The sequence below is a fragment of the Euleptes europaea genome, chromosome 1 (genome assembly GCF_029931775.1).
Source record: "Euleptes europaea isolate rEulEur1 chromosome 1, rEulEur1.hap1, whole genome shotgun sequence".
NCBI lineage: Eukaryota > Metazoa > Chordata > Lepidosauria > Squamata > Sphaerodactylidae > Euleptes > Euleptes europaea.
Window position 1 is genome coordinate 145,487,187 of NC_079312.1, and position 25,854 is coordinate 145,513,040.

The 25,854-nt window shown below is 42.8% G+C and overlaps 1 protein-coding gene across 1 annotated transcript in view; it reads right to left on the reverse strand.

The window, feature by feature from the left end:
* ADCY6 (adenylate cyclase 6) overlaps positions 1-25,565 on the reverse strand; it is a 59,648-nt gene extending 34,083 nt beyond the window's left edge. Inside the window, exons 1-6 of the mRNA XM_056856147.1 lie at positions 25,449-25,565; positions 23,938-24,775; positions 18,046-18,195; positions 17,551-17,672; positions 17,228-17,339; positions 1,914-2,041 (exon numbers count right to left, since the gene is read on the reverse strand). Of these exons, the coding sequence (XP_056712125.1) occupies positions 1,914-2,041; positions 17,228-17,339; positions 17,551-17,672; positions 18,046-18,195; positions 23,938-24,774 (1,349 nt within the window). The 5' untranslated portion in view covers position 24,775; positions 25,449-25,565. The remainder of the gene's footprint in view (positions 1-1,913; positions 2,042-17,227; positions 17,340-17,550; positions 17,673-18,045; positions 18,196-23,937; positions 24,776-25,448) is intronic.
* Between the last annotated feature and the right edge of the window lie 289 nt (positions 25,566-25,854).

Below are 25,854 nucleotides of genomic sequence, written 5' to 3' on the forward strand. Positions count from 1 at the left end.
GGAGCCAGAATCTTGCTGTTTTAAAGCCACCTCCTAGCTTTGACATGGTATACCATAGTCCTGTACATAGAATACAGACAGCTGGAAATCTAGGACAGTGTAATGCTGGTAGTCTAGCAGTGCCATCCCAAGCAGAGTTTCATGCTTCCAAGTCTGCTGAAGTCAATGGAAGTAGAAGGGTGTAACTCTGTTTAGGAATGCACTGTTGCTTACATTTATATATACATCCAAGAGGCTTATGGGTCCACCATCAACAAATGGGTCCACCGTCACTGTCTAAATGAAGCATTTGGATCTAAAACTTGATCTCCAAAATGTGTTCCAGTTCCACCCTAGCTTTCCAGTGCAAAAAAAGTGTGCCTGTATGCAGATGAGCATTTAGGTATAACTTGGTTATAACTTTTGGTGTATCTTCAAAGCAGCTGTTAAGTAATACACTACAGATAGAGTAACAGCCTTACCTTTACTAGATAGGTGATAAATTAAATGATAATCGTGAGAACAGGAAAGTGTGAAATAAGTGGAGTGATAAATGACAATCTTAAAGACTATAAATCACAACTGAATAAAAAATGGATAAGTGTTTCTGTCTTTGCCTTTCCACATGGGCAGATTCTGTGATTGATTGGACTGTCTAAGAATCTGCCAAATAGTTCGTTGAGAGGTAAGGCATTATGTCTGGCCAAGAAGAAAAGTCTTCGAAAGGCTGGAATAGTTAGGAATTTTAGATAGTCGGGAAGCACCAGGAAGAGGAAGCACATTTCCTTTTGGCCTCACCACATAATTCACAATGGTCCCTACATTCTAAATCGCCCTAGCTGTCATTTCTTCCTCTCTGGTCGAAAGTCCCCTCAAGTTGCAGCCGACTTATGGCAACCCTTTGGGGTTTTCAAGGAAAGACGAACAAAGGCAGTTTGCCATTGCCTGCCTCTGTGTAGCAACCATAGATTGCCTTGGTGGTCTCCCATCCAAATACTAACCAGGGCTGACCCTGCTTAACTTCTGAGAGCTGACAAAATTGGGCTAGCCTGGGTCATCCTGGTCCAATATTTTTTCTAAAAGGACACAGTAACTAACTGCATAAATAATGCATCAAAGATTAAACATATTCCATCTGTTACATTGTAGAGCTGCAGAACGTAACAGTGAGGACTGCATTAATGCTCTGAAAACTTCAATGTTCCCATTTTGAAGAAAAGCAAGTTTCTAACCCCTTATGGCTCCAAAGATAATGTGCGGACAATGCCCAATAAAATTTCAGGAGGTGGGAATAAGTAAGAGGAAGAGTGACGTTAAAGACTTCTGGTGTCACATGCCAGGAAGCCAACTCTCTACCCCTGCTAGCCAAAGCAAAAATGAGAATTGTTAGGGGGCAGAATCTCTAATGCATATGAATGATTCTGTTCCAAAATGTATTTTTTCTTGACACATAAGTTGGACTTTCTCCACTGCAGATTACACATCTCTAGTTATGCTATTTCAGATAAGCAGTTACCCTCCCAATGGATGCTGAATGGTGTTGGTAGCTAATATACCACTTTGCACAAGCATTTGGAAACATTGTACAATTAATTGTTTACGGTGGGTAGTCCAGCAGGTCTAACGCAGGATGCAAAACACAAAATAGCAAGTAATTCTGTGTATTAGGACCTACAAAAATAACACAACACAATGCGCAAGTTTTTGAGCTCTCCAAGCCTCTTCATCAGGTGGAATGTTTAAAGGGTGTGTGTGTTGTTTTTTGATATCCAGCCTGATGAAGCATTCTGAAGAATTCAAAATCTTGCACACTGTGTTGTTCTGAGGCAAAATACATTAATGTTACGCATCTATTGAAAATTACAGAGCATCCCAGAGCGTATGCAACGCCTTGAAAACCAAGTCCCTTCGCAAGCTCTCCCTCTCACACTCACGAAATGGCCTCGATCATGTCAACGCCCATCTCCACACAGCAGTGAGCATGGTCCGCCCGTGGTTCCGGCAGCCCTGAGACACAATAGTAGCAATCACCTAGGATCTTGATGCGGAGGCAATGATTCTCCTGCCAAAAAGGAGGGGAGGGGGTGTCAGCAGCAATACTAGCTCCAATTGGAGTCTTAATTCCTCTCCAAATAGCTGTCATCTCAGTTGACAACTCTCTGCTCCCTCACTTATTAATTCCCATGAGAAACCCCTGCCAGCCAATAATTATGCTTTTGCACCCTGCTTTTTCTACACAAGGGGAAGCAGCAGCATCAAAAACATGCATTTAGAAGGACCATTTCACACACAACCATGTTTGCCACAGGCATACTGGTGGTTCCTCCATAAAGTGTGGAGTGCATCTGAGAGTCTTTTTGTCAGTCATATCGTCCTTTATTGGCATAAAATCACTGTACATACGGCAGCGTGTGAAAATATAAATATCAGATATAACCTTACAAAATGGTTAAAAGACACCTGCATAAGATAGCGTTGTGAGCTAACACATCCGTCTATTTAAATAATTTGCGGCATTCTTATACTTTCAGGAAAAAAATCTGAGAGTCTAAGAAAAGCTGTATACTACAGGAAAAGCAGCAGAGAAGGGAGCGACACCCCGCCCCCGGATGCTCTGGGGAGACCTTTAGATTTGTTGAACCTCATTGGCCTACAGTGCAAGTCTATTCAGAATTATTCCAATCATGGGTTTGCAGACTAGGTCAGAACAAATCCAAGGAAAGACTGGGTATCAGATCAGGGACCAGGGTATGGGAGGGGTATGGAGTTCTTTTACAAAGCTGGGAGCAATGTGGCCTTTTCAGAAAATTATGAAACAAGAAATTTTCAGTGTCCAAAATAGACTGTGATCCATTTTGGCATGCTTACTAAATGTACAAGTCAAACAAAACTAAAATACCCAATTAATATTATGCACTGAATAAATGCTTCACAGGTTCTCCCAATAGCCACAAGTATTTGAACTGAAATATTTTATCAAGAAAATTTTTTTATAAACAAGATGTTATTATTCTAACAATCCAAAGCTTTACGTAGAATTTGTTTGTTTTGGCACATGTCAAAGTTTAATGACAATAAACAATAGCATGCACTTCCCTTGCCAATTTAAATTTCAAGGGAAAACAACAACAAAGGCAGTGAAGCTTGTTGACATACTGGATGTGCACTCCTATGAGGAGCTGCACCCTTCTAAGTGGCTCTTTGACATGCCCACCTGTGGCAGTATTCCCCAACATGGCATCAGCCCCATTTCTCAGGAAAGCATGCAATGCTGATGCCCACTGAGCCTTGAGGCTGGCAGGTGGTTCCCACTTAGTACAGAGAGAGGTTCTGGCCACCGTCTCTTACAATATTAAAGTCCAACTTGAACTTTTTAACCTAGGGAAGCATCTATCTTTTAACAACTAGTCTAAGAAACAGTTTCAAAGAACCTGAAAGCTCACAAATGGCTTAATGGAGATAAGAAATGTTTCGTGAGCTTTTTGTTTTAGCTTGGCATTTGACATTTGGCCAACTATTTCTTGCACTATTCATTTACTTTTTACCTCCTCCTGACACTTCCTCTCTTATCTAAGTTTATTCTCCCTCCTCTTTTACTTTCTGTAGGTTTCAGTAGTTAGCTTATTAGCCCTATGTCTTGCGACTGAGTTTTCTTATCTGTTAGCATTTCTAGCCCACTGCAGTCTTAATTAATTAGTTAGTTAGTTAACTTGTTAACCCATGGACAGAATTTACAGCTGCCAGTTGTAAGGCAAGTTTTAACAGTGTTTTATGGAATGAGCAGTAGTGATGGTGGGTGGGTGGGGAGAATAGTTTAGCATACAATTCCATTCATTTATACTGTTTCTTTATATTTGACATTTTATAACTGATTTTATCTCTCTTTTTTCATATTAAGGGAGGAGGGGGAAGACAAGAAAAAATAAAAGGAAATAGAGGAAGAAGTAGAAAGAGGGGAGGTGGGAAAGGTAGAAAGGGGAGAGGAATAAAGAACTGAGGGTGCGGGGAAATGCACCAACTTTAAATGGGTCACAAACACGCCATAAATGATTCCAATCCTGAGGTCTCCAATCCCAAGCAGCTGAAAATAAATGATCTATGGTTCTTTCCAACTAGCCATAAATACACTGCCCTAGCCCCTGATGTTCCTGCTCCTTCTAAATTTAACGGTAATGAGGGGGAAACAATAATTTTGAAGATAGATCCTGAGACAAAAATAGTCTTGACTCATTTATAAACTATGAATTAGATAATATTGTGGATTAAAATATAATTCCTCCAGCAGTAAGATCAGCAGGGCTTCTTCAGACAGACAATACTAGGACGATCGCTCAAAGCTTTCAAACTAATTTATAGATGGATATTCCATTGAACAGTAGCAGCTCAGATTATAATTTATTAGCAACAGAAACATTTTTAATTTTTGAAACTATCCAAAACATTTTTGTGGCTTTGAGGTCAATGGCTGATTAGGGTTGTGCATATCAATAAACCCAAACAAAAAATGAACCCAAAATTAGCCGTTTCGGCAACATTCGGGTTTTGGTTTTACCGAATATCAAAACCTAGGAATAAAGCCAAAGCCGGACAGCTGATTGCTGAATCAGCTGAATAAAAATTCGGCTTTTTTCCCCTTCTGCTTTCCCCAGGCTTTTTCCTATGGGATTTTTTTTAATGAGCTCTGATGGGGGCATTTTTGGAGGTAGAGTTCCAATGTTTTCGGGGTAACTTCAAGGGACTCTCCTTGAATGAACCCCAAAGTTTGGTGAAGATTGGGTCAGGGAGTCTGATTTTATGGGGTCCGGAAGGGGTTGCCCCTCCTCCATAGAGAAACTTTACCATACTTCTCTATGGAGGAGGGGGTAACCCCATCCGAACCCCATAAAATCAGACTACCTGTCCCAAACTTTACCAAACTTTAGGGTTCATGCAAGGAGAGTCTCATGAAGCTACACTGTGAATTTAGTGTCTCTACCTTGAAAAATGCCCCCCAGGGATAATACACAGGGCAATGGGCCTGTGTATTGCAAGCATTAATGGGAAACTGAGTTTTCCCATGATTCTTGGGTACAGTACAGCCATTACAGACTGTGAAAAGTAAGTAGTTTTAAAATTCTCCCGGGAGGGGATTTTTTGAGGTAGAAGTCACCAAATTCGCAGCGAAGCTTCACTAGGCTCTCCTTGTGTGAACCCCGAAGCTTGATTAAGATTGGGTCAGGAGGTCCGATTTTATGGTGTCACCCCCTCCTCCATAGAGAAGCATTGTAAACTTACCATGCTTCTCTATGGAGGAGGGGGAAACCCCTTCCAGACCCCATAAAACCAGACCCCCTGACCCAATCTTCACCAACTTCAGAGTTCATGCAAGGAAAGTCCCTTGAAGCTACCCTGGAAATTTGGGGATTCTACCTCCAAAAATGCCCAAACAGGAGCTTTGGAAAAAAAAATCCCCATAGACAATAATGGACCCAATTTTTTTCAGTAAACCTGGAAATAAAGCTGAAATACCCCTTTACCAGTATGAGTATTCGGCTTATTCTGGGTTTACTACAAAAAAATCAGGCCTAATAAACCCATACCCGAAATTTACCCCCCCCTTTTTTTTGGCACAACTCTATAGCTTTGATAAACTGCACTCAACCTGTAAAAGGGAGGTAGTAAATCAATGTGCCTCTCTGAAGGAAAAAGCAGAAAATAAACCATGTAATACTGACAATCAAAATGTAGACACAGAATTATAGCTATGTGACAATAAAGTGTCAGTCCATGCTTTTCCAATCAGCAAGAATTGTCCCTCTTGGAAGATCATCTGAAGTGTTAAAAATCATTTGAGTTTTTTATCACAGGTACCAAAAATCAAGATTGATTTGATCTTTATTGACTCTCTTCCTTGCTCCTTTCTTCAGCTAAGGGTAGATCTAACTTTTAAAACCTCTGAAATTCCCAGAATAATTTTTAATAAGTATAAAATGTTATTAAAATATAGAATTCACATTAACGGAGTTTTTAAAAATCCACTCTCTTGGTGTGACAGTCCCATGCAATGGGAGAACCAGGTATCTACTAACAAGAATCCAGAAGAAATTTGTACCAAGCCAAATATAAATCTATAAATAGGTATAGAAACTAATCTCCCTGATCCCTTAAGACCTTAACCAATGAGCAACACAAATCTGGTTGGAAAATTTGATGACTTAAAAGACAAATTATTTTTTTACTACCAAATGAGAAAAAGAGTCACTTATACCTATTAATTCCAAATTCTCCATATGTAGTATCAAGACAAGATAGATACACTGACTAAATGGGGGAACACTGACTAAATGGGGGAATCATGACATATAGTCTAACGCAGGAGTTTTCTCAAACAGCAAAAACTGCTAAATATAACACAGTCTGTACAACAGAACCTTCTTTAAGTGTTCTGTTGTCTCCTAAAGTGGTAACCGCCAATGTGACTGTTCCTAAATTGCCTTATGATTTTTTAGAACTATTTGATTGAAGTTACGCATGGTTTTGAAGTCTATTGTGAGCTAGAATATAGCAGGACAAAAGAAATTTATTAGATTCAGCAACCTTTAAATATTTACAAAAATCTGATTGTATTTTATTGCAAGAAACATGGTCCTTGGATGAAATTCACCCTGATGGTTATAATTCTTATTTTTTTTAACCAGCAATCAAAATTGGAGGACACCCAAAAGGAGGCCTAACTTGCTATATTTCTAACACTCTGTCAGATCAACAAGTTTTAGAGTGTGCATCTCAGAATTTAGCAATAGCAATTAAAGGGAAACTTGGTCCTCTTTGGATCATTTTGGCTAACATATACTTACCAACCTATAATAAAAAAAGGACTTTGATGAATGATGGACCATTCTGGAAAATTACATTCATAATTTACAGTTAAGCTATTAATTATTGCAGGAGATTTAAATGCCAGAAAAGGAGCAGACAATGATATCCTTTTGAAATCCCAACTGTGGGGTTACACACCACCTGATTTTATACCTGCCATGGGAACATGGAGGTGTAAGGATAAAGGCATAAATTACTTGGGCATCAGACGAGCACAAATGATTATGAACTTAAATTTATTTCTATTGAAGAGGAATACCTTCCAACTGGAGACTTTACCTTCCTTTCCAAAAAGAAACTCTTTGCACAATTTATTGCCCCTAGTAAAGTTATAGGTACATAAGAACATAAGAAAGGCCCTGCTGGATCAGACCAAGGCCCATCAAGTCCAGCAGTCTGTTCACACAGTGGCCAACCAGGTGCCTTTAGGAAGCCACAAACAAGACGAGTGCAGCAGCACCATCCTGCCTGTGTTCCACCGCACCCAAAATAATAGGCATGCTCCTCTGATACTAGAGAGAATAGGTATGCAGCATGACCAGTATCCATTCTAACTAATAACCATGAATACCCCTCTCCTCCATGACTATGTCCACTCCCCTCTTAAAGCCTTCCAAGCTGGCATCCATCACCACATCCTGGGGCAGGGAGTTCCACAATTTAACTATGCGTTGTGTGAAAAAATATTTCCTTTTATCTGTTTTGAATCTCTCGCTCTCCAGCTTTAGCAGATGACCCCGTGTTCTAGTATTATGGGAGAGGGAGAAAAACTTCTCCCTGTCCACTCTCTCCAAACCATGCATAATTTTATAGACCTCTTATCATGTCTCCCCTTAGCCGCCTTCTTTCCAAGCTAAACAACCCTAAGCGTCCTAACCGATCCCCATAGGACAGTTGCTCTAGTCCCTTCATCATTTTGGTTGCTCTTTTCTGCACCTTCTCAAGCTCTGCAATATCCTTTTTTAGGTGTGGTGACCAGAACTGTACACAGTATTCCAAGTGTGGTCTCGCCATAGATTTGTACAAGGGCAGTATGATATCAGCAGTTTTATTCTCTATTCCTCGTCTAATTATGGCCAGCATGGAATTTGCCTTTTTTACATCAGCCGCACACTGGGTTGACATCTTCATTGAGCTATCCACTACCACCCCAAGATCCCTTTCTTGGTCTTTTGCTGCCAGCACAGATCCCATCAGTGTATATGTGAAGTTGGGATTTTTTGCCCCAAGATGCATCACTTTACACTTGCTCACATTGAATCCCATTTGCCATTTTAATGCCCATTCTTCCAGTACGCAGAGATCCTTCTGGAGCTCTTCACAGTCTGATTTTGTTTTAACCACCCTAAATAATTTGGGGTCATCTGCAAACTTGGCTACTTCACTGTTTAACCCCAACTCCAGGTCACTGATGAACAGGTTGAAAAGCACCGGCCCCAACACAGATCCCTGAGGCACCCCATTGCTCACATACTGCCATTGTGAGAACTGACCATTGATTCCTACTCTCTGCTTCCTATTTTTTAGCCAGCTCTCAATCCATAAGAGGACTTGTCCTCTTATCCCATGACTATGAAGTTTGCTTAGCAGTCTTTGGTGGGGGACTTTGTCAAAAGCTTTTTGGAAATCCAAATACACAATATCCACAGGCTCATTCCTGTCCACATGCTTATTGACGCTATCAAAAAACTTTAATAGGTTAGTGAGACAGGACCTACCCTTACAGAAGCCATGTTGGGTTTTGCCCAGCAGACCTTGCCCTTCTATATGCTTGACAATTCTCTCTTTAATAATGCTTTCCACTAATTTACCCGGAACAGACGTTAAGCTAACTGGCCTGTAATTTCCTGGGTCCCCCCTGGAACCTTTTTTATAAATGGGTGTTAACATTGGCCATTCTCCAGTCCTCTGGTACAGAGGCTGATCAGGTAGCTGATATATTAATCAGCGACCATTTCCCGCTGGAATTACATTTTGAATTAAAAGGTCTCCCACATGCCAGTAATGATAAAGTAATTGTCTGGAGGAAATGGGATAAAAATATAGCGCCAGAAGCTAGGGCAATAATGAGGCAGCAAGAAGTGAATCAGATTCTGTCAACAACACTTGAAGTACCCAGTATCGTAAACCTCTTCTCTAACCTGGAAGCGATAATTAAATTGTTTACTCCCATTTTGACTAAAACAGTTTTGAAGAGGGATAGATACACCGGGGAACACTAGTTTGATGGGGACTGTAGATTGCAAAAAAGAACTGTTAAGAAATCTTATGCTGTAATTAAGAAAAATCCTACCCATTTTAATTATCAAAGATTTCTGCAGATTAGGGGACATTACAACTGCCTACTTAAAACTAAAAACAAAGACTCGTGGAAGAAAGAATAATCTAAGATAATATATCTTGCAAATAAAAAAATCATACAGATTTTTGGCATGAACGTAAGACCTTTAGTTCCCAAGTGGATCCTGTACCTCCAATTCCCTCTTCTAAATGGGAACAGCATTACGAAAAAGTTTTTGCCACAACTAGGGATAAATCCTGCTGAATTAAAGGATTTCAACATTTCCAAGCTGGCCAAATGTTACAAAAAGGAAAGTAGTCAGTCTAATAAAATCTTTAAAACCAGGGAAGTCTCTAGGCTGTGACTACATCCCACCTGAACTGCTTAAACTTGATCTAGTTTGGTGGGCTTCCTTTTGGCACCTTCATTTACTGAGATAAATCAGACTAGGGAAATGCCTGATACTTTGAAATTAGCAATTATAGTTCAGTTTTATAAAAAGGGAACAAAAAAGATCCTACTAATTATCATCATAGAATCAGAGTTGGAAGGGACCACCAGGGTCATCTAGTCCAACCCCCTGCAAAATGCAAGAAATTCACAACTACCTCCCCCCCACACACACACAGTGACACCTACTCCATGCCCAGAAGATGGCCTAGATGCCCTCCCTCTCATCATCTGCCTAAGGCCATAGAATCAGCATTGCTGACAAATGGCTATCCAGCCTCTGCTTAAAAACCTCCAGGAAAGGAGCGCTTACCACCTCCTGAGGAAGCCTGTTCCACTGAGGAACTGCTCTAACTGTTGGAAACTCTTTTGATTTAATTTCAACCCGTTGATTCTGGTCTGACCTTCTGAAGCAACAGAAAACAACTCGGCACCCTCCTTTTTATAACAGTCCTTCAAGTACTTGAAGATGGTTATCATATCCCCTCTCAGTCTTCTCCTCCTCCGGCTAAACATACCCAGCTCCTTCAACCTTTCCTCATAGGACTTGGTCTCCAGATCCCTCACCATCTTTGTTGCCCTCCTTTGGACACATTCCAGCTTGTCTACATCCTTCTTAAATTGTGCTGCCCCAAACTGAACACAATACTCTAGGTGAGGTCTAACCAGAGCAGAGAAAAGAGATACCATCATTTTGCGTCATCTGGACACTATACTTCTGTTGATACAGCCCAAGATCACATTTGCCTTTTTAGCTACCTCATCACACTGCTGACTCATAGTCAGTGTTTGGTCTACTAAGACCCCAAGATCCTTTTGCACACACAACTGCTAAGACAAGTCTCCTCCATCCTATAATTATGCATTTGATTTTCCCTACCTAAATGCAGAACTTTACATTTTGTTTAAGTGCATTTTATTAGTTTAAGCCCAATTCTCCAGCCTGTCATCATCATCCTGTATCCTGGCTTTGTCTTCTACCATATTTGCTACCCCTCCCAATTTAGTATCATCTGCAAATTTAATAAGAATCTCCTCTATTCCTTCATCCAAATAAAGATATTGAACAACACAGGGCCCAGGACAGATCCCTGAGGCACTCCACTAGCCAGTCCTCTCCAAGTGGAAGAGGAACCATTAACAAGCACTCTTTGGGTGCGATCTGTCAATAAATTACAGATCCCTCTAACAGTAACAGGATCTAAACCACGTTTTTCCTATTTGTCACCAAGAATATTATGGGGAACCTTATCAAAAGCCTTACTGAAATCAAGATAAACTATGTCTACAGCATTCCCCTGACCCAGCAAGGTAGTAACTTTCTCAAAAAAGGAGATATGATTAGTCTGACATGACTTGTTCTTGAGAAGCCCGTGCTGGCTCTTAGTAATCAGGTCCATCCTTTCTAAATGTTCAAGGACTGACTGTTTGATGATTTGTTCGGAAACTTTCCCCGGTATAGAAGTCAAGCTGATGGGTCGGTAGTTACCCAGGTCCTCCTTTTTCCCCTTCTTGAAGATGGGGACAACATTTGCCCACCACCAATCTTCTGGCACCTCACCTGTTCTGCAAGACTTCTCAAAAATAATGGACATTGTTCTTTGAGTACCCTTGGATGCAATTCATCTGGCTCTGAGGACTTTGTTTCATTTAAATAAACTAGGTGTTTGTGCACTACTCCAATGCCAATCCTAGGCTGCAACTCCCTTCTCTCATCATGTGTTCTGTTTATGCCATGTTGAGCACCTCTTCCCTCGCAAGAAAAGACTGAGGAAAAGTAGGAATTGAAGAGTTCTGCCCTCTCTTCATCTCCTGTTACAATTTCACTTTCCGGTCCCTGCTATGGGCTTATCTTGTCCTTATTCTTACTCTGTACATAGGAAAAGAACCCTTTTTTGTTGTGTTTAGCATGTCTCGCTAGCCTCATACTGAGCTTTAGCTTTCCTACAAGCACTAGTTATTTGTTTATATTCCTCTTTGGTTATAAGGCCCTCCTTCCACTTCCTATAAACTTACTCTCCGTTATTGGCAAACTTTATGCTAGCCACTTAGCTAGTAGGCTGAAAGCATGGATGGAGGACACAAACATCTTAAGCAATGTCCAATATGGATTTAGGAAACGAACCTGGGACTACTTACCATGAAGGTTCCTTCTGCTCTGAGGTAAGGAGGGCATCTTGAAACTTGGGTGCTTCCCACTGGTTGCTCAGGGAGGCCAATCTTCAACTTCCTGTCTCCTGGGAAGGAATCGCCCACTCCTCCTTAGTTCACAAACTTTCCAAGCTATAATGAGACAGGAAGGAACCAGAAGGCACACAGAACTAGAAAAATAGAACAGGTGCCAACGAGTTAAACAGAACAGAGTGAGAATAATAGAAGGACAGTGGAAAATCACTAAATTGTCCTAAGCTGTCCTTCACCTTTTTTATTTTTATTTATTTGATTATTTTTTTATAATCTGAGTGCTGAACGTTTTCTGTTAAAAGGTGCTGAGTAAGCTTCCCCAACTAGATCACCATTTTTTGCCTTTTTCGTTGTTGATCTACTCCATCTTGGGTGGGCAAGATGTCCTCCTTACCTCCGAGCAGAAGGAACCTTCATGGTAAGTAATCCAAGGTTCTTTCTCACTCTGAGGAGGAGGGCATCTTGGAACTTGGGACCTCCAAAAGCTGTGTCCCATTAGTGGGGGTATTAGTCTTCTTCCACCACTTGTTGCAGAACTCTTCATCCAAAGGCTGCATCTACTGACGTGAAGGATTCTTGACTGTAGTGTCTGACGAAGGCAGATATGGAAGACCACATCACTGCCTGGCACATCTCCTCCACCATGGACTGGTGACTGAATGCTGCATATGTAGATACGCTTTGTACAGAGTGGGCAGTAATGCCAGGTGGTATAATGATGTCACTTGCCTTGTAAGTCTGTTAGATGCATTGCTTAACACTATCACTGATGGCAGCTCATGACATCCCTCTCTTGTTTGAGGAGGTCAGAGAGATGAACAGAGCGTCAAACCTTCTAATGGATCTGGTGCCTCTGGTGTAAATGTGCACAGCGTGTTGCGGGTCAAGCGCGTGCCACTCCTTCTCCTATACGCATGCTGGGAAGTGGACAGAAGGAAGGAAGATGGAATTTATCTTAAGGATGATGGTAGGATCAGGGCGTAGTACTAACCTATCTACACACAAACCGTTCCTGGTCAATGGGACTCCCAGTCAAGACACCCTGTGGTTAAATGCGACTGCTTGCCAGAAAAAGATTTACATACAGGGTTACTTAAGTGTGATTTCCCTCAGAAATTCATAGTGATCCTCGGCGAGCACCCAATGACTACAGGCAGTCCCCACTTTGGGAACCTGTGAATCGTAGGTGGACTGGTCTGTGTAGCGCCCTTTATGCAGAATTTGACATGCAGGTGTCTTAACAAAAATTCTTGCTAGACGAGGGACTATTCTGGCAATGGATGCCACATGTTTGCGCAATGTAAAAACTTTGAGATTATGGCATATGACATCCTAATGATAACTGACCAACCTTTGACTGGAAGGGTCCACGTGCATATGTCTGCACCAGCAAATGCTTTCCAAGAAGAGTTGTATATCCTCCTAGTGGCTGGTCTTTTAGAGTTTGAGATAGAATCTGCCACATCTTCATCATATCCCATACCTAACATCCTGCTCTGGCAAATAACCAGGCAGTCAGTTGTAGCTGGTCCGGGTTCGAGTGTTAAACCGGGCCCTGTTGTAACAAGTCCTGGTATATTGGAAGCCTCCACGATTCCTCTATGGACAGTTCCATCAGAGTCAGAAATCATGGTCTTCTGGGCCGCTCTGGAGCAATGAAGATGACTACCGCTTGTTCCTGTTGTAATTTTCTCAGGGCTTTCAGAATAATCAGCAGAGAAGGCATGTATTAGACCTTAAGGCCAACGGGATAGGAGGGCATCTGTCCATTCTGCTGGGTGGAGATACTGGGAGAAGAATCTCAGCAGTAGGTGAATGGATGTTGATGCGAATAGATCCACCTGCGGTGACCCAAATCTGTTACTATCTGCTGACAGGATTCTTTTTTATTTTTCTATCTCCCTAGAATGGGTAGGTCATAACTGAACCATGATGCCCATCAGAAGGTGGATCCTGCTGCCATAGAGTGGGTCACCAAGGTCATGATGTCAAGGGATGCATCAGCAAGAAGGTGCATCAGCAAGAAAGTGCCACTCAGAGGACACGATTTGCCCCTTCTGAAGCCCTGAGGTTGCCCCCTGGGATTAACTGATTGAACTTGTGGGCCTGAACGATCACAGCTCTAGAGATAAGAACTGGGGTCGCTGCTGCTCTGATGGCAAGGCTGATGCCTCGGGTGCCTCCTTGGAAGCTCAGTCTGCCTTCCTATCTAAGCGATCTTGATTGAGCCCAAGTAAGTCAGAAGACTGGAGTGTTGTTACAGCATTACAGGGGTATCCACCCAGGGTACCTGCGGCCTATCTATAGCATGAGGGGCCAAGTTATAAAAAACCTTTTGGTGGAAGTAGAAGACTGTTTGCCTGGTTGTTGTTGTTTTTTTAATTTGGCCTTGACCAGTAACTCAAGAATTCTGGGAACAGCACTGTTTTTAATGGAGGCTGCCCGTCTGGGATCAATTTCTTAGAGCCCATTGGCCAAGATCTCTTGCCCTATGGCTCCTCTACTGAGCTGGATTCCTCTGGCAAGCCCAAAGCCATAATGGCCTTGTCCAGCAGGGTTTGTTACACCCCAACTGCCAGTTTGTCCTCATCAGAAGAGAACTCTTCCTCCTCGTCATCAAATGTGTGAAGGGAGGAAGTATGCTGCACTATGTGGCTGGGGTAGGTGCCCGTGGGGAACCTTCCTGGTTGTCTGAATGGACCATTATCTATGGGACTACATTTGGTAGACTTGTGGTCCCATCCCTAGGCTTTCCTGGGTAGAGGTCCTTGCTGTGGGGAACTTGGAGGAGAACCCTGCGATCCCCTAATATATGGGGAGAGGGAGGGCATTTGAAGAAAGTGCCACCCCTCTTCAAGGCATTTTTCACAATCTCCACAAACTTAGCATGTAAGACTGGTTGCCCCCCTGCAGCTGCTGCTGGAGGGGAGTGGTACATTAACCCTCCACGTAAACTCAGCCAAAGCCATCTGTGCCAATGGGGTGTTCTCAGCGGAGCTAGGCATACTCTCAAGGCCACATAGGACCAAGCCAGTAGCCTGGGGGTGTTGATTAACTCAAAGAAGCCCTTTTCTTTGCCCTTCCTAGGCACCACATCTGTCCTCTTTCTTTGAGCTCACCCTGCTCTCCTCCTCCGTTTTACTGTGAAAAAATGGCTGTGAGAAGGTCTGTTGCTCCTCTGTGGCATGACCGCAAGAAGACCTGTCCATGTCTCCATTGTAGATAAATCCTTTGCCACCATATCACCAATCTGCCATTTTGTTTTGGCAGAAAGGAACAGATGGAGGGGGAAGAGAATGACAGAGGAAAACAAAAGCTGAGAGGAGAGAACATGAAAGCCGGCTGAGTGGACCAGATTGGAGACAAAGGTAAGAAATCCTAAAAGAATGGAACAAAGGTGGGCTTCCTAAAGTGTAGATGAAACTAGTTGCAAACAAAGAGCTGCTTCACTGCTGCTCTCCCTTTGCTAGGCAGGAAATGAACTGAAGAGTGCGCAAATCCCTCCAGGAGGCAGGAAGTTCCTGCCTCCCTGAGCAACCAGTGGAAATCATCCAAGTTTCAAGATGTCCTCATCCTCAGAGTGAGAAAAACATTCTTGCTTGCACCATTGCTTTATGTTATCATCACTGGCCAACAAATACACAAGAGGAGCTGGTGGCGTACAATATCCTTCATTTATTGATCTTTGTGGTGCATTTGATTCCATATCTAGTTACACTTTGGAAAAAACTCTTTAATATGGGCTTGCCTGGCAGATTATTGATGCTTATTAGGAAATTATATTCTTAAAATCTTATACGGATTCGTATACCAGGTAGCTCTACCCTCTTGAACCCAATCAAGGTAAGAAGAGGTGTAAGGCAGGGCTGCATCCTGGCCCCACATCTATTCAATTTATACATAAATGACTTTCTACCTAGCCAGAATTGCAGATCCTGTTCTCCTCAGCTAAGTAGCCGGCCAATACCATACTTAGCATATGCAGACGATCTAGTATTGTTAACCCATATACTCCCAGGTGTAGTGAAAATATTAAATGAGCTTTATGATTATTGCACTAAACAATATTTAGAAATAAACTTTGATAAAACCAAGGTTTTAATCTTCACTAAATCTAAACATAAAAGGGTGTGTTTCTCATCCCTATGGGGAAATTCTATACAGATAGTAAGAAATTTTAAGTACATCGGGGTCATGTTTACACACAATCTTTCTTGGGACTTGCATATCCATATGTTAATGCAAAAGTTAAACTCCTTTATCTTCCTTTTAAAAAAATCTACTTTTGCAAAGGAGGGCAATTTGTACCAACCCTTATGACCCTATATAGAGCAATCATACATTCAATTGTTAGATATGCTGCTCCAGTTTGGTACACTGGCCATATGGAACATCTTGATATTCTTCCATTTTTTTAGAAACTTGCTGTGTATTCTGCAATAAATTTCCTTCTCCACTCTACGATTAGAACTGGGGCTCCCAAACCTATAATCTATTATACATCCATCTGTCACTAAATTTTGGTATTCCTTCTTTGAACCATCAACAGCTCCTGATATGTTTCAGTTGTTAATCTCAGATATCTCTATGTCCACCTGGACTAGCAGGTTAGACAAAAGATTTTCCTTTCCAATAGAACGACTGAAAGCTGCAAGGAATAGTATTTGTAAAGCAAGCTGTAAACAATTACATAATAAGATCTTAAATGAGAATTGTTCCTTAGCATTTAAGGACGCAAACCGTAAATGTTCTCTTGTTCCAGATACCTGTTAATGGTACCTTTTCCTTGCCAGACTATTTCCACTGGTTAGAAATCCATAAATTTAGATGAGCTTTTTTATTGGCAAGGTGTAATGCCTTAGACTCAGCCGAGACGCAAGGGAGATACAATAAAATTATTGCAGAAGAATGCAAACGCCCATTTTGTCTGGATCAAGTAGACTCCCTGGCCCACATTGTTTTAGCATATCCACAAAATAATATTGCAAAAATATATCACTCTCTGGGTAAAACAGCTAATTATGCTTTCCAAGAAGCGGATACTGCATTATCTGCTATCAAGTAGATTGGTGAATTGCATGAGAAATGTGGCAACTTTCCTCTTTATAGTGTCAAGTATAAATTAATCTTTATTTCCAACTTTTTAAAAGTGTGAAATGGCAGATGAATAGCTAATGGCTGTTAAATCTAGGGAAAGGAAATTTCATAAATTTAATTAGGATTTTTAGACATGGAAAAGTTTCCATGGAAAATAAATACAGGAATGAAAAATTGTCGGCCTGATATCACTGAACAGTGGGCAGTCACAACATTAAGAAGGGATTGTCTAGAAGAACTGGACACCAGAAGAGAGGATGGCATTATCTTCTGGTAGAGTGACAGCAGCACAACATTGGCCCCATAACTATCCCTCTACAGGCCCAGAAAAAGTCCCAACCCCAGCTCCATGCCCCCAGTGCTACCTTCATTACTTACCGCAGCCAGTTTGTCAAAACGTGCAAAGAGCTCATTCAATGTCATCACCAGTTCCTGTGCCGTACACTGAGATGCCAGGCTAGTGAAACCCTCAATGTCAGCAAACAGAATGCTGTTTGGGTAGAAAGAGAAGGGAAGTGAGTATCAGAACTTTCAGTCACCCAACAGCCCCCTAACTCGCCAACAGCTTCTCTTCTCCCCACTATCGTCTCCTACAATTTTAACTCCTCCAAGTTTGTTGTAGAATGTTTTTTGGTTAACTGCAGCTCTTGAACCTTGCTTGCTCTCAGGTATCTCTTCCTCCCATTCCAATATCCTGGTACCTGACATTGTCATGTTTCTGGATGTAAATCTTGTGGAACATCATGTCCTCCTTCTTGGTGTTGATATCCTCCTTCATCTCCATGGCCACATGTTGTGGCAGCACTGACAGCAGAAGCCGCTCCTGTCCCCCACCATGAAAGAAAGACCCATGACAAATATTTCCCAAACAATTTTGCTGTGAAATTCCAAGACAGCACCAATATCCTAGTCCTGTTGCCAGCCTCGGTGTTCACACTCTGTTCCCTTCCCTTCCCAATGTCTTTTTTGCCTTTTCCCAACAACTGAATTCTCACTTCCCATTGGAGGGGTCTCAAACTTCTGGCAGCTCTTCCCCACAAAGAATAAAACCATCCTAGTTCTTGGTGTAGTGCAACCAGGAACTAGAGCCCAACATTAGATCTTTCGATGACATGACCTCCTCAGCCATATTCCTGCCAACCTCAACTCACTCCCCCAATGCCACAGTCAATCCTGAACCCCCACAAGTTCCCCACCTGCTGACGATTCTCATGTTGCAGGTGCAGCCGTGCCTGGATGTAGCCACGTGTCTCCTGAAAGGCCTGGCGTTGTGACACCTCGGCTGGGTAGTGGGTACAAATGCCGATGATGTTGGTGCAAAGGAAGATCAAAATGTTGGCGCTGAGCTGCAAGCAGGAGAGGAACCCTTGTGAAATGGGGCACTGACTTTCCTACTCGGCTTTTTATCTTGACAGCTGGCTAAACAAAACCTAGACCCCATCCCCTTGGTGAAATGACCCCACTATTTCGGCTTCCACAGAGCCGGCTAAACTCTATTTTCTGATCTTTGCATGGTGGGCCTTTTTCCTCTGCCACAAGCTGGGCTGCCCTCCATTCACTGAAGAATGAATTGGAACCTTTGTCTAAGGAGATGCTCCTGATCCATAAAAGAAGCTTTTGTAATCCCTCTCAATCCCTCCTGCTGCCCAGGGTATGAAAGACACAAGTAGGGTGAGTGGGCGGCAAGAAAATCCCAAGAGCGTGGTTCTAGGAGATGGACAGGGGAACAGAAAGAGGGAAAATTCACTAAAACACATATGGGGGGAGAGATTGTGGAGTACCCTGTAACTATGCACAAAAATCTCAGCCTCTTCATAGAAGCCTCCTCCCTAGGACGTTGTCGTACTTCGACCCATTAAACCACTACACAACACTGTGATACTCTGATAATGTTCAGAGTGTATCAGACAAAGACTTGGGAGACTTAACCTCAATCTCCTGTTTTACCATGACCTTGAATCAGTCACCCTGTTTATCAACCTCGCCTACATCACAGGAATGTTGTGAAGGCGAAACAGAGGAGGGGAGAGCCACCTTTAGTTCCTTGGAAGAGAGGAAGGATTTTAAGATGTTTTTTTTACGTAGGTCAATGGTTGAAGTTATCTCAGCCATGAAGTCACTAACCGGCTTTAAGCAAGCCACTATTCTTTCAGCCTCAGTCCTTTTCCCACCTCCAGCCACCTGCAATACAGGGGAATAATAGTGGCCTTTCCTATAAGTTGGTGTAAACTCTGAGAAATAACACACAATATGCTCTGAACATTTTCAAAATGCTATAAATAAATGTTAGGGATCCTCTCTACCATTATTATTGGTACTACAAAGGACCCAGATGAAGTAGCCCTGAGCAAGTGGCTTAAGCAAGGTACAAGGTTCACATTAAATGTTTCCCCCACACAATTGCCAGCATGCCTGCAGGAAAAACAGCAGCAAACCTGATCTAGGGATTATTACTATTCACACAGTGCTTCAAAACTAGATGATTAGTATTTCTAAGGCTTCCCATTAATACTGATTTCTGCCTGTGAACCAGAAGATCACTGTCACTAACTACCACCACTCCCAATTCATGAGCTAAGTAAGTAGCATGGATGTCCAGCAGCCACTGAGGCATGGCAAAAATGCTAAGAGTGTGTGCAGGAGAGCTGCTTTCTACAGTGCATTCACACAATCCTGAACACAGAACCACAACGGAGCAGAGAGAACTTTAATAGAATTGCCATCAGGAAGGGGGCATCCCTTCGGCATGCAAGCCTTGCCATTTCACAAAGCACTTCAAAGGCAAAATTGATAAAAGAGTAACGAACTATGTAGGGCTCAAAATGACTCCAGAATTATCACTCTACTGGAGAAGCAGTTTTGTTATGTTTGCAGAGTTTATAAACTCCCCAATAAAGGTTAGCATGATAACATTATCAGTTCAGAATAAATTTGAGTATTCTTTCATTTAATCGCTACAGGGCTTGGAAAAGCAAAGTTCGTCTAATCCTTATGTTACAACAGCCAGACCTGCTAAAGAATGGGGAGGGGACTATTCTACAAAACATATAAAAGATGTTGAAGGGATGTTTTACATGCTTAAGGGAGTTGTTACATAGTTTTGGAGCATAAGCTTAATGTTTATTTAGTTCAAATGCTTAAGCCCCAAAATTTTGGTAAAGGACAACATACACAATCCAACAACAATAAAACATTTAGCAGATATAATACAGACATTTAGGTTTGCATGTAGAAAATAGCACAAAAATGCAGGTAAAATTAAAACACACAAGAAACAGTGTGGTCCTATGCAAAATTAGTCCAGTCTAAGGTCACCAATTTCAATTGGGTTAGAGTGGAGTAAATTTGCTAGGACTGCACTCTGATGCAATTCTAAATTCAGTTACTAAGGATAAGACCCAATGAATTCAATGCTTAGATTGAACTAAAAAGGGACAACTAGATGTAACGGTGTCCCTGGGGGAAACCCAGGTACACCATCATTATTTTAGAGCTAAACATGGGCCACTTAAAAATGTCGCAAGAGCCCAATCCTTTTCGAATACAAAATGACCAACCTCTCCCCCCCCACTGGGGGACGCCATAACATTGTGCCTTAAAAAGTTGGGTTTTTTTGGCCGTCAAGTCATATCTGACTCTTGGCAACCCCTGATGGGTTTTCAAGGCAAGAGAAATTCAGAGATGGTTTGCCATTGCCTGCCTTCGTATCACAACCCTGGTATTCCTTGGAGAGCTCCCATCCAAATACTTGCCAGGGTTGACCCTGCTTAGCTTCTCAGATCTGATGAAATCAGGCTAGCCTGGGCTATCCAGGTCAGAGCACCTTAAAGATACAGAAGGTTGTCAAATAGGTGTGTTTTAACTGCCTTTCCAAAAATGACCAGGCAGGATAGTCAAATTAATTGGCCGGAGAGGTTGTTCTATAGTCTCAGAACGCCATCACTCATCGCCATGCATCAAAAGGGTGACATACAAAGCAGGGCCCCACAAACTCATCTTCAGGGAAGTTTGTATAGCAGAAGAAGGTGGTCCTTCAGGTATCTCAGCCACTTTTGGACTTAAAAGGTCAAATAAAAGATTTCAAATTGTGTCAGGAAACAAACAAGGCTGATGTAAGTGATCAAAATAGACCGAAGTGATCAAGGTAGTGAGCCCCAAACAACAACTGGACAGTTACATTTTGGACTAAACTGAAGCTTCCAAGAAGTCTGCAAAGGCAACCAAACATGGCATGCAGTACAACAGTCTAATCTGGATGTTACCAAGGCTTGTTTAACTGTGGCCAAGTCTGTTCTCCAGACAGGGCAGCACTGCCCAAGCCAGTAAAACTACTGCAGAATAGAGGGTTTGATCCTATGACCCCCTTCCACCAAGTTTTCCTCCAATGGTGAAAGACTTTTTTCAATATAGAAAAACTTTTCTTCAGAAGAGGAAGCCTCTATTCATTAGAAAAAGTCATTATCCAGTGGAGGAAGTCTTTCTGAACTGAAGAAAGACTTTGTGGAAGAGAGTTATAGGATCCAACTTAGTAGGAGTCATAGGATCCAACCCAGAGCACTAAATTTAAATGTGAAAAGCCTGGTTCCAAGTCCTTGGCCAGATATAAAATCTACTTAAGAGTCACAGAAAAGCATGGCATGGAAGAAGACTGCCTTCATGATTGGCAGACAGGGAGCAAATGAAAGATGTGGTTCTCTTCTATGAACTGCAGCTAACTGAATGAATTATGCTGGCTATGTACTATTTAACTTGTTTTAACTAACTGTTAAGTAAACTCTATACTTTCATATAATAGAACATCAATATAAGTAGAATAATTGAATGACACCTTGTAATAAATTTTTTTGTGTGTAGAAAATGTTTCACAATATATAACTGAGCTTATTTTTCAATATTGTATTGTTTTTATATATATAACGTTTTATCCCTCCCGCTTTTCCTGTACCCCTTCAATTATAAATAAAATCTTAAAAAAAAAAAAGATGTGGTTCTCCATAAACAATCATATTCACCTGACAGGAAGATGACTACTACCAACAAAAAGTTATGCCCCAAAGTTTTTTTTATTTTAAGTGTTGTACATAATTGTAAACTGTATATAAATTTAAAACCTACCCCAGCTTTTTCTTGACAGCACACATAGAAAATAAACTGTGATGTTCATTTCAGGTAAACAGGGTACCTGAACTTGTCACTCATCTTGTGGTTGTACAGAGCCCTGCTCTCCGGCTTATTCCCAGAACAAAGGTAAGCTATGCAATCTTACCAGCCTTAGTGACAGAAACCACAGTCTTTGCTTTTTAAAAAAAAATTGCAGATATGAGAATTTTCCAAGCCTTTTTTTAAAACCCCATTTTAATAAAGGGGCTCAGATGTGTCACCATGAGAGTCTGGATAATACCACATCATTATTCTATGTCACCATGCTCTCGGGGCTTCTTTCCCTTCCTCCCAGCTTTTCCCTCTCTACACATATATTACACGTTTTACTACTGCACTGAGACTACTGTGGCGTTCCACCCTTTAATGATTTGTGTTTAAGAAATGTGCTATGTAGACGTTTTTCAGCACACAGCAACAGCAGAGCAATTATTTAACTTTTTGACATTCTGAATTTAATAGATTCAAAAAGGGATAAAAATACAAAACGATATACCAAGGGGCAGGGCAACAGAATGACAAAAAGATGATGTAACTCCCAATTAGCAAAAGGGTTTTGCAGAACTTTTGTACGTTGCAGAAATGAACACAGAAGCATTACTCAGACATGCTCAGTTAAGGAACTGACAGAGTACCAAGTCACAGACAGACCAATTCAAGACTAGCTACCCCAGCATATAAAGGGTTACAACAAAATTACCAATGTTACATCACTGCAAAGACACCACACAGCACATGTTACACAGCACCAACAATGCAGTGACAATGGTCCAGAGACACCATTGTATCATTGGACTAGGGCATAGATGTGGTTTTCTATGTGGTCCTGAAAGTTACTGGTACTCTAGCCTGAGTGATATAAGGATGACAGAAACTTTTAATGCATCAACTTCCAAGTTAAAAAAAAAAAAAGAGTGTTGAACACCACAGAACTCTTCCTCATCCAAATGCTTGTACAAGTCTTTTCTAATCCTTGTAAACATTGGCAGTGCAATCCTAAACAGTTACATCCTTCTGAGTCAACTGAAGGGCTTAGAAGGGGGTAACTCTGTTTAAAACTGCACAGTTAATTCAAGAAGTGGGTCAAGGACTTGTGAAATAAAAATGGACAGACTGGACATTGAGGGTTTGGGGTTCCCAGGAGAAGGACAGAAGACAGGGCACAAAAAGTCTTCTCAGCAACTGGAAGCCCCCGTTGAACCGTCTCTGGGCCTCAGCCTCAGACTGCCCATGAACATTCACCATCTCACCACAACTGTGGACTATTAGCAATATAAGAACTTAAGCAAAGATTCTATGGAGATGCTGTCAGACTCTGCACTGGATAAATAAATGAGACACTGATGAGAAAAGCAGAGATCTCCAGGTCCCTCCCCCCACACACACAGTTACTATGCACCTGGTGGTGAAACTGGGTAGGTGAACTGGGTAGGTGAACTGCAAAATTGCTTTTCACTCACATTCAGCATGGAATGGAGAGTTCTGGCAGATCATTTTGGATGTCCAAGTGAAATCATATTCTACTTGCCCCTTGGGAAACTGTTGCAATGCTGCACTGAGGAAGAGCCGGAGTGGCCAGAGTCATCTCACATTACCCTAGTAGTGCAGGAAGGAGCCATATGGCAGCAAGTCCCTGCTGTGATGTAACTTGAGAAGAAAGCTTTGGCCTTTAAGCACCAAGGCAGCCACTCACTTGCTCATTCAACAGCGCCTGGGAATCAGAACCAACGGCCATCCCAATTTCAGCCTTAACAGTCTTTTCTTTTCATAGCTAAAGCCTCAAATCTCCTTCAACGAGACACCTCTGCCCCCACCCCAATTAGTGTAAATGTTTCAACTGTTCCCTTTCCCAGCGCTTATCAACCCACTTGCTCTGTCACCTAAACACTCATCATCCACTCCCTCCTCCTGTGGCCCCTCCTCCTTACCTGCTTCCAGAGGAAGGAGTCCATATGGTTTTGATGCCAAGAGATTACCAGGTGAAGCACTGAAAGCAAAGCCCCAGCCACCACGGCTGCTCGCATGCGCACAGGCAGAAGAGTGTAGATGATGTAGATGAAGAAGACGCTCCACCAGACCCCCTCGGAGGCGCTACGTGGCGAGACCAGAAGGGTGCCCACAGCCTGCACGCCACACAGTGCCCCAATGACCAGGTAGCTCACAGCCCACATGCAGTCCTGGTGGAAGCCAGTCCGGTTGCAGAGAACCATGAGGGACAGGAAGAGAGTGGCTGCCACAACAAGGGCGGCGGTATAGGGCACACGGGGGGCACCAGGCACACAGTGAAACACCAGCATGATGCCACAGGCGAGGACCAGGACTCCCATGAGCACAGTCAATGAACTCTGGTTCATCTGGAAGAAGTAGCGCTGATAGAGACGCTCCAGCTTGGCAGAGCGGAAACGCTTTGAACGGAACACCTGCAGGAGGCGCCGGCTGCAGTCGCTCGCTGACAGTCCCTTGGCCTCGCTCCCTGTGCCGCTGCCATCCTCAAAGCCCAGATCCACGGCTTTGAGTCCAAGGTCTCCTGTCCCAGGACCAGGCGGCAATGACAGCTGCTGCTTCTTGCCATAATGGTCCTCCTGCCACGAACAGTTCAGCCCCAGCCCCCCACTGCCTCCGCGCTCCAGCTCTGGGTCCTGTAGGCAGCTCATGTAGCGTGGGCCACAAAGTGCCGGGCGATGGCGCTTGGGCCCATTGCGCTCACCCCAGGCAGTCTTCCGCTCGTCCACCTTGGGCACCAGGATGCCACTAAACCAGGACATGCTGCAGGAAAGGAAAACCAAGTCAGGAAAAACAGGTATAAACAGGAGCAAAAGCTGCAGAGAAGGGAAATTTACCTCTCCGACACCCAGCTACATACGGTTCAATAGGGGGAGCCGTGCCTACCTGAGAGATCACACCACAAAGCCAGTAGGCAGGAAATGTTCCACGTACCCCTTTCCCAGAAGGGCCCCAAAGCAGGGAAAAAGGAACTGGTGGATTAGTAGACTGTTGGTAGGTAGAGGCTCATGAGAATTTGGGGCCCTGGGACTGAGTATTTCTCTCTAGGGGCGTAGCCAGAGAAAACAGGAATTCTTTCATTATAGGTTACTGTATGGGCTACAGGATTCGTAGTACATAAGAAGCCAGCCCACTAAACAGGACACGCTCTGGCAAGGAGAACAGACTGCAGAGGAAGACAAGATGAGGCTTGAGTGGCAGGAGCAGGATGGCAATGGGCACAATCAAGCATGTCCAACACAAGGAGGATGGGACCAGGCTAGCACATGCAGGATCTCCAGGAAGAGAGCATCTAGAGATCCAGCAGAGGAAAGTTTGATGTGATCAGGGAGCCATGTTCCACAGCTCCTGTGTGTGATTCTACAGAGGTCTCTGGAACACATGACTATCACCACTTCCAGGGGTCACTTGCCCTGCCTTGAGGAAACCCTGGTACCTGGAGGGCCACTGGGGATGGGGTGTGATGAGGTGTCATGGACCGCCCAAAGGGAAGGCAGACTGGAAACTGCAGGGATGTCTCTCTTATTTCAACATTGAGCCAAGGCTGCAACCTGCAGGGAGAAGAGGAGCTGGTCAGGCTGGTCATGTGTGCTAGATACCATTCCACAACTGAAATCACTACACAATCCCATTCTGCAGCTCTCTGAAACTCCAGACCAGGTATTTCTTTCCTTCCCAGCCAATGGCCACTTTCTTGCATCTCTTAGTTCTCTCCCAGTCCTTTCAGTTAGCAGCAACATCTCCCCTGAGTTTTAACTAATTTGGTTTCCTCCACTTTACACCCTTTGCTTATCTGTGTACTTTATACCAAGTAAAGAAGCTGTCATACATTCCCCTTGCAA